Source organism: Eurytemora carolleeae, unplaced genomic scaffold (genome assembly GCF_000591075.1).
Source record: "Eurytemora carolleeae unplaced genomic scaffold, Eaff_2.0 scaffold984, whole genome shotgun sequence".
Taxonomy (NCBI): domain Eukaryota; kingdom Metazoa; phylum Arthropoda; class Copepoda; order Calanoida; family Temoridae; genus Eurytemora; species Eurytemora carolleeae.
The window spans coordinates 52,091-69,466 of NW_019396966.1; the positions used below are offsets into that span (position 1 = coordinate 52,091).

The window sequence follows — 17,376 nt, forward strand, 5'->3', positions numbered from 1 at the left end:
TTCCATGTCGTTTAAACTATGGGAGTTATGGGAAAAACTGAAGAAAGGGATTACTGTAACTCTATTAAACTAATTGTTTGAACCTTTTTTAAAATTTTAATTTTTTATTGAATTCAAGTTTTATCAGAGAATTCTATCCACAACAAACTTCAAACAAACCATTAAAATAAATTTTTCAAAGAAATATGAAAATAAAATATTATTTATCGTACATTTGCCAAAAATCTGAGCGTTTAATGTTTTTTTTTATTTTCATTTATAAAGAGGAAAAACGATTCAAAATATGAATTAATATGATTCATTAATTTTATCTTAAAGTTTTAAACTTTCTTTATTAACTCTTCGAATAATTTCAAAAGTTGCATTTCTGTACTAAACCACCATAACAATTTACTCTAAAACCTTGCTAAATAGAAGTTATTAAGACTATTTGTCAAACAGTCAAAAATAATTCCTATGGGAGACATTTCCTCTTTACCTTTTTCTCATCAAAAAAGAGTTTATCTTCTCCCACCCTTTCTCCGTCGGTTTATAAGGGAAACNTGGCTTAACCCCCTTCCCTCTTCCTCCCTCCTTCCTCCTCCTTCCTCCCTCCTCCTCCCTACTCCTCCGTCCCTGTTCTTACATGAACCCTGGCTCCGGGAGTATAAGATGTATACCGGGAGAAGAGAAGAGAGAAGCCGGGATCCTGGAACCTCAGTTCCCGTCCAGACCTTCACCACGCACTCAATCATCAAATATAGAAACATCCTACACATTGGTTTCTCCTAGATTATATACTACTAGCTTGGGAACCTAGTTTTGCCTGGAAGCCGAGCTTTCCCAATAATCTTTAACACACTCAATCTTTAAACCAAGTTAAGTTTTACTGAGTTCCCCTATAAAAATTTGAGGCGAATCGGTCCAGGGGTTCCAGAGTTATGATCGGACAAACAAACACCGAAACAGATATTAAAACTTTATATATATATATAGATTCAGCACCCCGAACTAACGAGTGAGAGAAGCATTCGGTTTCTTTCATTTGAAATCAAACGTGTTTTCGTCTAAAACTCAACAGTCTTTAGACTTACAGATTTGTTTGTTTTATACTTTTTCATTCAAAATGTATATGCCAACAAAAATACATGCATAATAAAATGCTATAAAATTATGGAAAAGGAATCAAATTGTGATCGAAAGTCACAGTTTTCTGAAATATTGACAGAACCGTTAAATCCACGTGACAGGGGTGCTATTATTCTATTGTTTAAAGGGGGGGGGGGAGATTTCTCTCTTTTAGTGATATTTGAATCTTTCCATGTCGTTTAAACTATAAACCCCCAGTTTTTAACCTAAAAAGTTTTTTTTTAAAACTTGGAATAGGTATGTAGCTAGCCCGGGGAGGGTTACTCAAGTTCTTATACAAGTCAAATAAGGCTCTGCAGTTGCTTCAGCAATTTAGTTTTAAAGAAGTAAAAATAATTCGTAGTAGTAATACAACATAATCCGACGTAATTTTTATATATAAAAACTAGAAATACATCCAATTGATAAACATGTTTTTCTGGTCAGTGTTTAACCAGCCTTATTCTAATCCTTCTTCAATTGAAATCTAATATTGATTGAACTTCCACTTGAAGAGCGGGGTGCCGATTCACAGGAGTATCCTTAAATCCTTTATCATAATCAATTTTGTGGAGGATACCGTCGGTTTTTTAACTTGAAAAGTTTTCAATTATTCTTTTCATTGCGATTTTTTATGAATCGGTTATGACACTTTATCAATGGAAAATACTTCGAATTTAACTTGTCCTTTAGAATATCATGTTACAAGACAAATAGTTTTACAATAGACACTTTTTAAACCAGTAATTAAATGAAATGAGTCTGTTCACATTACGAAATTAACTTACCTGTGTTCGATGCTTATTGAACTATTTAAAGACATAACTTGGGTTTACAACGTATCTTTCCTATTTCAGAGTTTTCTAGTAATTGTACTTTTAAAAATATTTTGGAAATCCCGAAATCTACTCGTTTTGAAAGATCAATGAAAGAATGGAGAAATAATTTAACCTATACCATAGATTTAAAATTGCTTAGCTAAATGCTGTTGAATTGTACACACTGTTTACTATCGATCATCTCTCTCCTATTATAAGTATGAATGTTTTATATCTTATAGAAAAAAATGTTCAGACAGTAAGCAATGCTTCTATTAAGGTAAATATCAAAATACGAATTTATATTTTGTATTTATGTTGTGGGTAGGTAGGGGGTGGGGGGAGGGAATTATGTAAGAAAGTCCCGGGAAAAAAAAGTTTCCGGAAAAAAACCTGGAAATAAAAACTTTGCAAAAAAAGTCCGAATTTTCTCAAGTCCTTGGAAAAAATGTAACTGGAAATAAAGTCTTGTGTTTTGGATTCCTGGGACTTTTTTCCTAAAATAGTATGCGGCTGCCAAAAGTCTCAGGAAAAAAAGTCCTGAAGAAAATAAATCTGAGAAAAAGAAAAACCCGGAAAAAAAGTCCCAAGAAAAGTTGTGTATAAAATCCCCCGTACAAGTGTATTATGTACATCATATACAGGGCTAGTTTTATATTCTTAAGTAATATGAAAAAGAAAATGCTAACTAAACTCGTGATAAATATATACATATGTAATAAATATATTTTATATTATTATATTGATAGGATGTTTACAGCCAGGACTTTTTTTCCGTTGTGAATCATCCTTTTCACTTGTTACAGGAATCTTTTTCCGAGGACCTTTTTGTATAAAATAATACTGGAGCCAGACAAAAGTCCTGGAAAATTAAGTCTCGAATTATTAGGACTTTATTTCCGGAGACTTTTTAATAAAAGGACTTTTTCCACAAGACTTTTTTAGTTTGAAATTTTAGGACTTTTTTTCCGGAAACTTTTTTTCCAAGGACTTTTTTGGCGGTTACCAGGGGGAGGTGGGTAGGTTTAGGTTGGGGGGAGGGGGTAGAGCCAGTACAATTTTACTTAAGCAGCGATCCTTTTCAATTTACAATTTCTTTTTTGGGTCCCAATTTGTTATTATTTCTAAAGAAATCTTTCGATTTTTTATTATTTATAAAAAAAAACATGGTTTCAGGAAATAACTAAACATTAATGCTAATGTTTATATAAAAGTTTTTTTTACGTAAAGTTAATTTTTTATGATGAGAATTCAGAATTCAGAGGAAGATAAAAAATTTCTATAAAATTTAAAATTGATTTAGATTTGAATATGTGCAGCCATCCATCACATTGCAAAGAGCATAGTCGGTGAGTTACATTTTTTGTCTTAAATTTTGGCCCCATTTGACCCCTAAGATCCCATAAGAACCCTAAAATGTCTTGGGTTCCTGAGACCCTTAAATATTTAGGACTTCTGTGAACTCTAAAAATAGATAAAATTTCTAAAACAAATTATTGGAAAAGAATTCTTTGGACAAGATATCAAATTTCTGCGTTCATTAGTTTTGATCTGGCAGTGGTCCAGAGCAATAATAACATTTGGATCAAATCCTACAATTTTTCTTTACAAATCAAATATTTTGGTTTTGTTACACTGCACAACATTGCTATTGGTCAAATTCAATTTTCTAAGATTTGTTTTCCAGAAAAGCCAAAACTGTTGTATTTAAAGTGCAACCGCTTCCTTATATAATACAATCACTCTCTGCTAAAACCTACTATTTCTTTGGTCAGTGTTCTGCTAGTCACTTCAGTACATACATAAAACTTAGTTGAAGGTGCCTTACTTTTAAATTTTAATCCAAACAAAACTCTTAAATTATAACATTATTTAAATTATAACATTAGTTAAATAATTATAACATTATTATTATAATATTCTGTTAATTAGTATACCATAAACTAGAGATTGGTTAATGCAACTTTAGAAAAATCAAGAAGTTTATGTTATTGCAAAATTTCATTTTCATTTTTCCTAAAATTTGACTGAAAACATATAGTTTTTACAATTTACTACTGGATCATAATCTTCTTATCTAATCTAATCTTCATAATGTGATACTAATCTTTATCACTTTTTTAAAGAGCCTTTTGGTTCTACATAAAAAATCTGCCAAAAAAATCTACTTAATTGCAACCAAAAAAAATATTTATTGTGATATTCAGTTTTACAAAAAATATGACAGAACAAAAATTGTGTGAAATATGACAAAGACAACATTTTTGAAAACCTAAGTGATTTATATACCAAAATATTTTTGCGTGCATATTGCAAAATCCGTTCATCAAAAAATTGAGGAAAAGGTCTGAAACTATTTTCAGCATCTATCTGGGAAGAAACTTAGTTTTATATCAAGTTGATAAAGTTTATTAATGAAAAGAAAAGTTTGTTGTGTCATTAGTAATATATTGTTTATGTTTTTCATGGATATAAAGTCTTGGTTTAACAATTGTATTAATCCCTTCAGATAGATTGGGAGCAGCAGTTTAGGTTTTGATAGATTATGAGCAGCAGTTTAGGTTTTGATAGATTATGAGCAGCAGTTTAGGTTTTGATAGATTATGAGCAGCAGTTTAGGTTTTGATAGATTGGAAGCAGCAGTTTAGGTTTTGATAGATTATGAGCAGCAGTTTAGGTTTTGACAAAATGAAATACTAACCTTTTGCTTGGAATAAAAATTACTTAATTTGAATATTAAGCGCAGACAAACGTTAATCTAAAGTAAATTTTACGTTATGTTGAAATCTTACATGTTTTCATTCATAACTCAATTGACAATCATTGACAATGTCTTATCATTAACAATTTCTGATCATTAACCATGTCTGATCGTTAACAATGTCTGCTGATTAACCATGTCTGATCTTCATCAATGTCTGATCGTTAACAATGTCTGATCGTTAACATGTCTGATCGCTAAAAATTTCTGATCGTTAACAATGTCTTCCGAAAAGAGGAATTAAAGAATTGAATTTCTATTATGAAACAAAACAAACTTGCTGATCATATACTAGTGCTAAAAACTGATAAAGATACGATCGGTCTCTAAGTCGTTTAAGTAATGTCGCCAAAGATTTTACCACCTTCTTTTGTCCAGATCAAATTGGGAATTGTAGATCAGCATATTCAAAAGTTTAAATCTCAGCCTAACACAGAGATCCCTTCTGTTGTCCTATCTGTGTAATCTAGAGTATTTGTTAAGTAAACTCTTTCCACGCAAAACTATCGACTTGAAATTGCATCCTTCTGCGTCGAAATATGCTCAGTTATATTTTGATTTTAAAATTCGTCAAAAAAAACTTCTGTAAAGTTGAATATTTAAAACACATTTTAAAAAAAGTACAAAATAATAAATACGAAAAATCTACATTAAACAAGGGTAAAATTGGGTTCTAAAGTTTGTACTCAATGGACTTCTAGTTCACCGTGTACCGGACACAGCTGGTTCATTTATCTTGGAAATCTGAACAAAAACTAGTTCTTTGTAATCTTCAGTGCAGAGCAAAATATCAAAATTATAAATGACCACAGGACTTTAGTAGAAATAATAATAAACATTGATGGGAACTAAAAAAACACATTCAAAGCATGATTGTCTTGAAATTATTTTCAAACATATTACCCCTAGAAAAAGGCCTTAAGGTAAACGTATCGGGTTGCATTGAATGCTCATTGCTCGTAGATTGGGGGGGGGGTGAGGAAGGTAAATTAGACGTCTAACTTCATGTGCTAGGAAGGTTTGAAATAAATGTCCAAAAAGGTTTGAAAAATATTTTTTTTAAAATCTTAAATATTAAGGAAATAACACATGTTTATAAATCCATTTTTCAATGGCTTTTCAAAAATATAATTAGGTTTTAGATCTGTAGCTTAAATACGTAGTAAGTAATGAAATATTTTAGACATTTTTAAAAACTGCGGCCTTATTATCGTTTTTATCCTATTCTGAATTATATTCAAAAATATCCTTTAAATTACTAGATTCTAAAAAAGAAATGAAAATGATAATGTAAAAAATGAAAGTGCTTTAAGATCCTTGACTTGTAGATAAAGTTTCCAAGAATTGGACGTATGAAAAGTCTGCAGAGTGTATATGTCACTATATATAGAAAGGAATGTGTTATAAGCAAAATTGTTACAATTGCATCGCTTTAAAATAATAGTTTTAATTGAATTTAAAACAGAAAGTTTTATATTTTATATTTAAATTGTATCTTTGTTTTGAATTGGTTTCTTTTTACCTTTAAGATTAAATTAGAATTCTTGTATGTGAATGTAAAGAGAAGAATTGAAACTTCAAAAGAAAGTTAGAAATACTGTAAATTCTATTCCATTGCAAACAGTTACCACAGTCACAGTGGGACAAGTATATAGTTCACAAACTGTTTAATTAAAGGGAGTGTCGTCATAATCTTAAACAACCCTCCATTTAAAGTTGGCATTACCGATTCACACCGGTGCCCTAGAAAACTTTATTAAATTTTCTGGTTCTAAAAGTGTTTAATTCTGATAATGTTCCCATTCTTTCTGAAGCAAGCAATACGCGAGTAATTTTTGCAGAAAAGAAAATAATTCATTTTAAAAAACACGGATTTCCTTTATTTTCTATATAAAAACAAACTATTAGAAAAGTTTTAAACTTAAATTTTTTTGTCTGTTTCTTTTTGTTTTATTGATAGAAATAAATAAAATTATAATGAATACTTTAAAGATTTGTTCTTTAAAAACAAACTTCTTTTAATAAAATAAATTCTTTTCATGCAAATAGATAACGATAAATAATATTTTTGAAATAAATTGAATCTCAATTCACATTTCTACATATCTACATATCTACCCAAAATCTTTTTGTGGTTTCTTGCACTAACTCCACCAACTGACCATTAATAGGAGATCTGACATCTTAAAGCTTCTTTATTCCTTTAAGGGTCTAAGGGTATGGAGTAATAGGGGGGAAAGGGAGAGGGGAGAGGGGTGAGAGAGGGTGAAGGATAAGTGAAGATTATGGACTAAAAATAAAATGTAAAAAGAAAGAACCTATTAATAATTAGTGAATCAATCATTTCCATTCAAAGAAGATTCTAATTATCATTAATTCCAATTCAAAGCTCCGAAGCTTTCTCATCAAATGTGCTTAATAATTTAAAGTAACATTCTATTTTAAGAGTGCTGTCCTCGATTTACATTGGTACCATTTAAACCTAGTTCAAAAATCAAGGATAAAGGAATTTTATTTATTTATCTTTTAAATTTAAAGTTTTTAGATAAAACGCTTGTATTTGTCAAACACATTAATGTTTACTTTAAATATTATGCGGTACAATTATTTTGTCCCAACTTTACAAAAAAAAACAACACACTTTTAAGTAAATGATCAAATAAAATAATTATCGATTTTTTATTTTAGAGAACAAGATAAGCTGAACTTTTTGGCCGTTAAAATTCTTAAATGATCTAAAAAAATCCGTTTTTCGATGAATTTGATTCGTCAAAAGAAATTGAAGAAAGTCGAGTTTTACAGAAAATAGATAATCTTTAAGACAAGATATTGACAGTTTCTCTTACACTTAGTCCCCTTTTCTAAAGAGGACTGGTAATGAGTAATCTAAAAATAAAAATTATTATTTTCTAATCATCATATTTATATTAAAGTTAATCTTTAAATATACTTGGCTTGTCTGTTTCCCAAAATATAGAAATGAAAAATATTCTAAGTTTTAAATCATTCTGATGATGATATTTATATTATGTAAATCATCAAGTTTGATTTATCTATTTCAAAAGAAATGTGAAATGTGAAATTTGTAGTTCAGAGTGAATTAAACTATAAGACATGAAAAATTCTACAATCTACAATTTAAAGAAACTGAACACTCGTCTTAACATTTTACTTTTTTAATCACTATAGCAAGTAGAATTCATGGTTGTAAAGAAAAGGTTTATGACACAAGGTTGAAAAAAAGGATTCCATTTAAGAAATAAAAAAGAAAACTCAAAAGTTAGAAAAGCTAAATTATTTAAACGGCATATTTTCCGAAAACTAGAAATCTTAGCGATTTACCAACAGAAACCCCTCCTAATTTTCCAGTTTTTTTCGGAAAAATAATACTTACTCACGGGCAGCCGTAGTACATTTGAATTTCCGAGTCAGGTCAACCTTTACGGTCCCAGTTTGTACTGTATCGCCCAGACATTGGTTAAATAAAGCAGACACTCAATAGAACTAGCCTGTGCAACAAGGTTGATGCGGTCAGACTTTAGTTTGAATTTACTTTTACTAGAGGTTCAGGGGTGCGTGTACTGTAACCACAAAACTGAATACCGGTTTGCTCGAATTCCACCTTTAAAAACATAGATTTGCAAGCTTTACCCTTGTTGTAAATACATCCATTTATTGACTTTGAAGGGAAAATAAGATATTGTGTTTTTCTTCTTCTCGAAATAGGAGATTTTATACACTCCCATCAAGAGTAAATATTTATCATTGTATTCATCTTCTTGGATCCATTACATTGGTATCTTGGACATGTTGGTATCAATAGGATTACAAAATACTAGATTCGGAACCCAGCTGGAAACTAAATTTCTCAGCTAAAAATCAACCTTATGTGAATTAGTACCATAATGTATGTATAAATACAAGGTTACCCACAAAGGATGAGACTGTATAAAGCCGACCTGAAATTCTTTAAATAAAACAATCCCGTGTTTGAATTTTATCTACTGTCAAGAACGACTTATTCAATGATTTGCCAAGGAAAGAAAGAAATCATGAGTAATAAAACATCCTATGCCGATTTCGTACAGTGGTCTCTGAAGTCTCATCCTTTGTTGGTAACCCTGAATATGGATCTTCATTTTAATTCAGGTTTTTCCTCAGAAATTAATATTTTTTTTTCGAGACGCCCTTTATATAAATTTTTCCTCATTATCCCTACTTTATATTTTTATGTTCAGGTTAAAGGGTTGTAATGGAAATGTAAATATGGATCGTGGATCCGGCTCCGTATCTGATTCCCAGGTACAGTTCAGCCATTTTATTCTGCATAATACAATGTTGAAGCATAATAGTATTTTAGTACATAAATAGTTCTGTACTGATTTACAAGCAGAGATTTTTATACAATAGAGTGCAATATAATTATCCAGTTTATAGTCAAGCTCTGAATCTGATTCACAAGTACTAAACCCTATACAATACAGTACAATATAATTATACAATTTATAGTCAAGCTCTAAATCTGATTCACAAGTACTAAACCCTATACAATACAGTACAATACAGTTTATAATCAAGTTCTGAATCTGATTCACATACATAAGTTTAAATTCATTACATTAATTTGGTTTTTTTTTGTTGAAACAGAAAAGCATATTCGATGGTAATTATTTTTCCCTTTTTGTTCTCAATAAGTACAGCTAGCCATTCCTGTAGGAAAAAACTCAAATCTTTTATCTTAATCTTTCATCTTATTTTAATGATTTAGAAGTCTTTCTTAAATCAGATTACTATGAAGGCTCCTACTAAGTAAGCTTATACTATGCTAATATTTCGGAAGGATTTTTTGAATCAGATTACTATGAAGGCTCCCTCTTAACCTATTAAATAAGCTTAATCCTATTCTAATATTTAGGAAGGATTTCTTGAATCACATTACTATGAAGGCTCCCTCCCAACCTACTAAATAAGCTTAATACTATTCTAATATTTAGGAAGAATTTCTTGAATCAGATTACTATGAAGGCCCCCTTCCAACCTACTAAATAAGCTTAATCCTATTCTAATATTTAGGAAGGATTTCTTGAATCAGATTACTATGAAGGCTCCCTCCCAACCTACTAAATTAGCTTAATCCTATTCTAATATTTAGGAAGGATTTCTTGAATCAGATCACTATGAAGGCTCCCTTCCAACCTACTAAATAAACTTAATCCTATTCTAATACATAGGAAGGATTTCTTGAAGCAGATTACTATGAAGGCTCCCTCCCAACCTACTAACTAAGCTTAATACTATTCTAATATTTAGGAAGGATTTCTTGAATCAGATTACTATGAAGGCCCCCTTCCAACCTACTGGGATTGTTTCTCTACCTTCTGCCAGCAAACTATTCTGCATGGTTGGCATTATCTCACAGATCAGGCAATACAACGTTGAAATCACTCAAACCTTCCTCAAACGGACTGACAACGTAGTATTAATTTAATTAGTGTCATATCCCATTTACAACTGTACCCTTTAATCTGGATACGAAAGTTTTCTTTTTCTATCTGAAAATGTACAAATCGTAGGTTATCTATAAAAATAACTTTTAAATCCATGTTGAAGAAACAATCAAGGAAGTGTTTTATAGTTTTAAGTGTCAGATAAAGGTTTAAAGGTCATTATCGTGAATAGGACATACCACGTTATAAATAAAGACCCACTATTATATAGGATTACGTTTAGCTGTTCTTTTTTTATTGAAATTCAGAGTTAATTTGACTTTTTAAAATACTCAATAAATGGAGGGTCATATGAAGTACCGTTACAGTCCCTTTAATCTGATTCATTAAAGTGTTTTCTATTGATTCCATGGATTCTTTAAGTCAAGAAATCTGATGAAAATTTATTCGATTTCAACAAAATTTCCTGAAATTTTCATTTTACAGATATTTGCTGAATATTTGTATTCTTTCTATAAATACAAATTTTCCTTCAAACCAAATAGATTCTAGTATTTGATAATCTAGTTGCCTGTAACCATTGAACCCTAGAAATTGACAAGAATTCCAATTTACACCAATGTTTTAAGTAGAGTTGTTTTTCTCAAAACGATCGTTTCGTTTTTAGAAAAAGAACGATCGTTTTCTAAAACGAACCACTTGTTTTGAACTTTCAAAAAATGAAAAAACATTAATTTTTCGAAACGATTGTTTAAGAAGAAAAATTCGCTAATGAATATGAGTTTTAAGATAATGAATTATTTTTTAAAAAAGAAATTAAGGTAATGAATAATGTCTAAACATTTTTTTTAACGAGAGAAATAAATAACCTAAATGATCTCTGACCAACAGATTTTCAGAACATAAGATGTATTTTCTTCTAAAAAATTCGTTAACAATCGTTAGCGAAGGGTCGTCGTTAACGGTCGTTTTCAAATACGATCGTTTATAAAAACGATCTATCCGTTCTTAGTTTTTCTTTCATTTTTAAAACGAAATGATCGTTTTTCTCAAAAAAATAAAAACGATCCATCCTTAACAATATGTATGTATATGTAAACAATTTACATGCTCCATCTGCCTAAAGGCGGTTGTATACCTCAAAAGAACCGGAGGTTTAAGTTCCTGCTTATGGCGGAGTTTCATGTTTTCATTTTTCTATTTAACATCATTTCTTGAGTTTTATGGGACACACCGTTTGTCACAAGATGAGAATAGGGAGACCAACAAAATTGTAAAATATTTTGTGACTCTCCAACAAAAAAATACTTCCAAATCTGCTTTACGATAAATTGCCCCAATACACAAAAGTCATATATTTGGAATCAATACCTATAGAAGATATCAATAATACAAATCCTTACATTTCATCCTTTCAAGAAAGTTGGAAAGTGACGACATATATTAATATTTGCAAATCCACAAGTGTGAAAACTGCAATCATTCAAAAATTTGAAGCTTCAGGAAAATCCGCTGGAAAAGAAAATATAGACAACATTATCTAAAAAGTAGACTGGGAACTCAACTTTGCCTGGAAGCTTAAAAATCAACCTTCTCAACCTTTAAACTGAGGGCAAAGAAAGTTTCCATGTTTTTTACAACTTTGCTCTATCAAAATTTGAGGCAAGTCTGCATAGGGGTTGATAAATTTTGATCGAATATACAAACAAACAAACTAACACAAAAATAAACACTAAAACAGAAATTATTGTTTTATATTATAAAGGTACATTCAGGCTTTTCCTATTATAAGTATATTCAAAACAGAGTTCAAAGTGAGTAAAATTAACTTTATAAATGAATAGCCTGGAAACCCGACTTTGCCCACCCAACTTAAAATTTATAAATTAGGCTATAAAAACATTCCCTTCCTTCAACCGAGTCTCTTAAATTTGAGGCAAATCGGTCCAGTTTTTCATTAGTTATAATCTAACATCAAAATAAACAAATAAACAGAAAACCTACTTTTTATTTATATGGATGCAAAATATTTTCTTTATTTTCTGGTAAAGTTTAAATATTCTTAGTATTTTTTTTTTCCAAAAAAAATTAAAACTGAACTGTTTTCTGTAAATAAAATAATATTAATAACAACGAATACATTTATAACCGCTGATTCAGCAATAGGATTATATGTAAGCAATACTATTTAACTTACAGTCAGACCGCCTTCAGATTTATTTATGTACACAAACAGGGGGGGTGGGGTTGGATGATTTATTCAACCCCCCACCCGAAGTATCCCCCCCCCCCTACCCTTAACCATTGAATCTTTTAAAAACATTTTAGTCTTACCGTGTAACTCAAAACGTCGACTAAAGTTAAAAACATTACTTTTGAAATGTTCTGACTAATTTAAATCAATTAAAAAGTAGAAACGTGACCTACCTGATCTGCTCAAAAGCTAAAAGATTTGCAAAGAATGAATGAAGAATGAATGAATTTATAAAATCTGTTAATTAAAATGTTGACAAAGTTTTATTTAATTTCGCAGAAAAAAATGTTGAAACCAGTTCCTAATATTCTTCTCTTTAAAGGAAATGATCCATATTTTAGTCTCAATTATGTTGATTAAAACCTAACTTTTTCATATTTTATACAGTAATTACTGGGGAACAGTGCAATGATTGTTGTTTAATTTTGTATTTTTTTTTAATTTGGAAATTTACATTTGTTATAAATGTCTAAATATGTTTAGAACCAATTTTAGTAAAAATTACTAAATTCACTTAAAGAGACAGTACGTAAGCGTAATCTAAAGAAACACTTTATCAATGAGTATAAATTGCGGTTTTTCTACAGAAATAATTTTTGCATTTGTTTTACAAGAAAACAAATCAAAGTTATGAGTGTTAAACACTTTTCAAACTGGAAAAACATTGTTTATCAGAAATAATTTGCAAGGGTATTGTGGTGAATTTGGTTTGCCCAGCTATTTAAAACGGGTTTACATTAAATTGCATCGATTAACCTTATAACAATCTCTGAACATCTCTGAATCAAATCCCAAATTAGGCTATTTTGTTTAATGTTGATGGGGGAGGGGTTATTATACCTCAATCTTTAATGATTAGGGTGCTGGGGAGGTTTAGAAAATAAAAATAAATACGCTGGAAAAATGTAATAAATGTTTATGTTACTTTTAAAGAATATTATCATGTGACACATGCGGCCGCAGCCATTTTCCAAGGACTTTTCAAATTAATAAATTTCAGCTTTCAAAAAAAAGTAATTGAATATTTATGATTTATTTTAAATCATAATGTTTGACCAATCTTAAATAAAAATATTTGCAAAATAATTAAATTATGCTAGGTTTAATTGAAATCTTATTTAATTTAAATATAAAGTTTAACTTATGATACACATTTACATTAAAACCCTATATTTACTCTTTGGTACAGAAAACTGGGGTTTTGTCATGATAAACCAGAATCAAACACAAAGAAAGGTGGGCCAAAAGATAATTTATTTACTGTACACAAATTTATTCTGGAAATCAGATGCCAATATTTTGACATTTTTTTATTTCTTGTTCTTCATTTTTCTCTTGTTTATACATCTTTCAATCATATTTCTGCTAATTTTGAAAAACATATTCTTTTGACATCTTTTGGAACTAAGTCAAGGTGCCCATTTTTTCCTATTTTTCTAAAGTATTGCGCATACCTATTGTGGCTAAAAAATGCGAAATTTTCGGCGAGAAAAAATTCCCCATTTCGCTGGAAGCCCTATTCCTAATGTTTTTTTTTTAGAATGTTACAGTTTTTCAATCGAACTGTTCTCATAATCACAGGCTCAAAAAAAATGGTAATACTCACAGTTTAAATCACAACCAAGCACATATTTCTTGTGTATTTTCTTTCAGTGTGAAATGGAAGGGGAGGGGGGGGGGGGGGGAAGACATCTCTCAAACCCATCTCCAACATTGTCTCTATTCGCTCATGGAATAAATTGATAGTGTAAAGCTTATCCATAAGAGAATTCCAATTTTTTCTGTTCAATTTTCTTTTTTCTTCTTGTTTCTTGGTTCTTGTTTCTATGTTTTAAATAGTTCGTGTGACATCGAGTTGTGGAGCCGGTAGGAAAGAGATAAAGAAGTTTGGAGGAGGAAGGGTGTAAGGGATTTCAGTAGAAGATCCCTGCTTTCCTGTGTATTAAAGTGAAAGCAGAATTAAGGAAACCCATAACTGCACCGCCTATGCAAAATGGAGAGTTTAAACCCTTAAATCCCCATCAGGGGGAATTTTCCAAAGTAGTCCAGTCTTTTAAGATTAGAATATAAGGATTTTTTGTATTATTTGTTGGCATAAAACACTGTAAACTACTGTTTATTTTAAATAATTTACCGACTTTAGGCAGCAAGGCAATTTAAATTGAACAGTATGCATACAGGTGTTGGGACATCTGATATTTCAAAGATAGGACATTTCATAAAAGGACAATTTATGAATGAGGCATTTCATAGGTATGACTTTTCATAGATAGGACCTTTCATAGAAGACATTTTATAGAAGACACTTCATTTAAAGGACATGTCATAGACGGGACATTTCATAGACAGTACATTTCATAGATAGGACATTTCATAAAAGACATTTCATAGAAAGGACATTTCAAAGACAGGTCATTTCAATTATAGGACATTTCATAAATGATTTGTCCAATTCACAACATCGCACTTTTCAGGAAACTGTTAGAATCTAAACATTTTTCATCTAGAAAATAACTCTAATATCTCCCACATTATTAGATCAGATAAAGATGTTAAGAGTACAATTGTGAATCTAGCAAGCATCTTTTTAACCCTATTCCTGCTGGGGGGGGGGGGGTCACTTTGACCCCCCCTGTAGTTTTTTTTACATAACTCAAAAAGTATTGGTCTGAGGCTGTTGAAATTTTCTGACTTTTCCTACATACCCAAAGCCCTCCCTTTAGGCCTAAAACCGGGCTTTAATACTAACTGCCTGAGTCCTCAGGCACACTGCCTGAATGACTGCTTTTTCCTGTAACAAACTAAATCTTTGTATTGACCCACTTTCACTTTTTTTTTAAATTTAGCTTTTTGGAAAGCCTATGACATAAGGAAACAGATTGCACAAGTTTTGCGCAAAAAAAAATTCAAATTTTTTGCAAACGACCTGCCAAAGGAAATTTGCAATTTTTAGTTTTTCTTGATTAAAAATCAGGTTATTTAAAATTTTGCAAAATTTTTTGCATATTTGAAATGGCATGGTCAAGGGCTTTTCAAAAATGTATAAATTTTCATTTTTTGGACAAATTTTTTTTTGCAAACATTTTTACTATATAACTGGATTTTGCGATAAAAGATTCAATTTTTGCAAATTTGCAAATTTTTTTGCAGATTCTAAAAATAGAGCACAAGAGCTTTCCAATGATGTAAGATTTATCATATTTGGACATCAAACATGGGATTTAGAGGGGGGGGGGTCAAATTGCCCCCCCCCCAGCATATCCTGGTTTTCAAGTACCCCAGCAGGGATAGGGTTAAATGGAGGATGACTTGAAATTTTAACATATATTTCTTTCTTTAAAAGATCCACATACGAATAAGTGTTACAAAAACAATGTTGTTGACCAGGCGCCACAATCCAGTCAATCCAGTTCAGGACGCAGCAGCTCTACATCACATTCTGCACGAGAGGTATAATTTTATAAAACTAGCTCAAGTGTCCGGCCTTGTCAGTGGAATAAGAATATCGAATTTAAAAAAAAAAAACTTATTAAAAAGTTAGAATTTTCGTGGGTCCTCCTGCAAGTAAAAGTGATTTGTGTTTCATGCTTATTCAACTTTTACATACAAAGAAAATATATAATAGTTGCTTTTATTTCTATCCAATGTTTCTATCATGATAATTTGCTCTCCTAATTTGTTGGAATTGGACAGAAATGTTGTCTGTTAATTGGCATAATATCCCCCATTTTATGGAACCATCGGAAACTAATGAATGGATACCAGTAAACTCTTGATTGAATTTATTTTTTGAATTTTTCTTTTACCTAAACGTATTAACACATTACCTAAACGTATTGCGCATACCTATTGTGGCTAAAAAATGCGAAATTTTCGGCGAGAAAAAATTCCCCATTTCGCTGGAAGCCCTATTCCTAATGTTTTTTTTATTACAGAATGTTACAGTTTTTCAATCGAACTGTTCTCATAATCACAGGCTCAAAAAAAATGGTAATACTCACAGTCTAAATCAAAACGGAAATTTTCCCTCCCTGCACAACAACTACACTGCAGGAAATGGTCAAAATTGTGATAGTAGCTTTGAGCTAAGTGATAACTGTACTGTGACAAGTGATATAGCTGTAAAGAAGTGTAGTGCGTGGAGATCTTCTACTCGGAATAGATCCTTTAGGAAGATTTGGCTTTTTAATACTTAAAAGGGACTGAATGCGTAATTTCAAGTGACCTTCCATAAGTATAGAGCGACATGTTTCGATAAGGTAGAAAACGAGCATTAGGCCTAATGCTCGGTTTCTATAAGGTAGTAAACGAGCATTAGGCCTAATGCTCGGTTTCTATAAGGTAGTAAACGAGCATTAGGCCTAATGCTCGGTTTCTATAAGGTAGAAATTGAGCATTAGGCCTAATGCTCGGTTTCTATAAGGTGGAAAATGAGCATTAGACCTAATGCTCATTTTCTACCTTATAGAAACCGAGCAATAGACCTATTGCTCGGTTTCTATAAGGCAGAAAATGGGCATTAGGCCTAATGCTCGGTTTCTTTAAGGCAGAAAATAGCGTTACCACCTAATGCTCGGTTTTAAGGAAGTGAAAGTTCTAGAGTTCTCCAACTTCTATTCCTACCCTATGCACTAAAAAAAAAAAAAAAATCCTTTACATTTCTTTTCATTCAAAGTCAAAAAATGTCACGGTGATAGTGTCGATAAAGAAGTTTGGAGGAAGAAGGGTGTAAGGGATTTCAGTAGAAGATCCCTGCTTTCCTTTGTATTAAAGTCTTTCAGACGAAAGCAGAATTAAGGAAACCCATAACTGCACCGCCTATGCAAAATGGAGAGTTGAAACCCTTAAATCCCCATCAGGTGGAATTTTCCAAAGTAGTCCAGTCTTTTAAGATTAGAATATAAGGATTTTTTGTATAAGGGTTAAAGGGTTTCGTTGTAAATCGGACATGCCACTCTTTAAATGAAAGGTCAATAGAAATTGCGCCTT

The 17,376-nt window shown here is 31.0% G+C and overlaps 1 protein-coding gene across 1 annotated transcript; it reads left to right on the forward strand.

Moving 5' to 3' along the window:
- Positions 1–2,117: 2,117 nt before the first annotated feature.
- On the forward strand, positions 2,118–16,626 carry LOC111710592 (uncharacterized). The gene is made up of 6 exons (XM_023484704.1): positions 2,118–2,205; positions 3,229–3,274; positions 8,925–8,988; positions 9,997–10,110; positions 15,775–15,837; positions 16,323–16,626. Exons 2-6 carry the CDS (start codon positions 3,237–3,239, stop codon positions 16,581–16,583), a joined length of 540 nt encoding a protein of 179 aa, XP_023340472.1. The 5' UTR covers positions 2,118–2,205; positions 3,229–3,236; the 3' UTR covers positions 16,584–16,626.
- The last annotated feature ends 750 nt before the right edge of the window (positions 16,627–17,376 follow it).

Bases quoted from the DNA above. Each gene is read 5' to 3' on its own strand.
- LOC111710592 (XM_023484704.1), top strand. From the start codon at position 3,237: ATGTGCAGCCATCCATCACATTGCAAAGAGCATAGTCG. The intron at 3,275-8,924 runs GTGAGTTACATT...TTTTATGTTCAG, and splicing joins CATTGCAAAGAGCATAGTCG to GTTAAAGGGTTGTAATGGAA. The intron at 15,838-16,322 runs GTATAATTTTAT...TTTTTATTACAG, and splicing joins CATCACATTCTGCACGAGAG to AATGTTACAGTTTTTCAATC.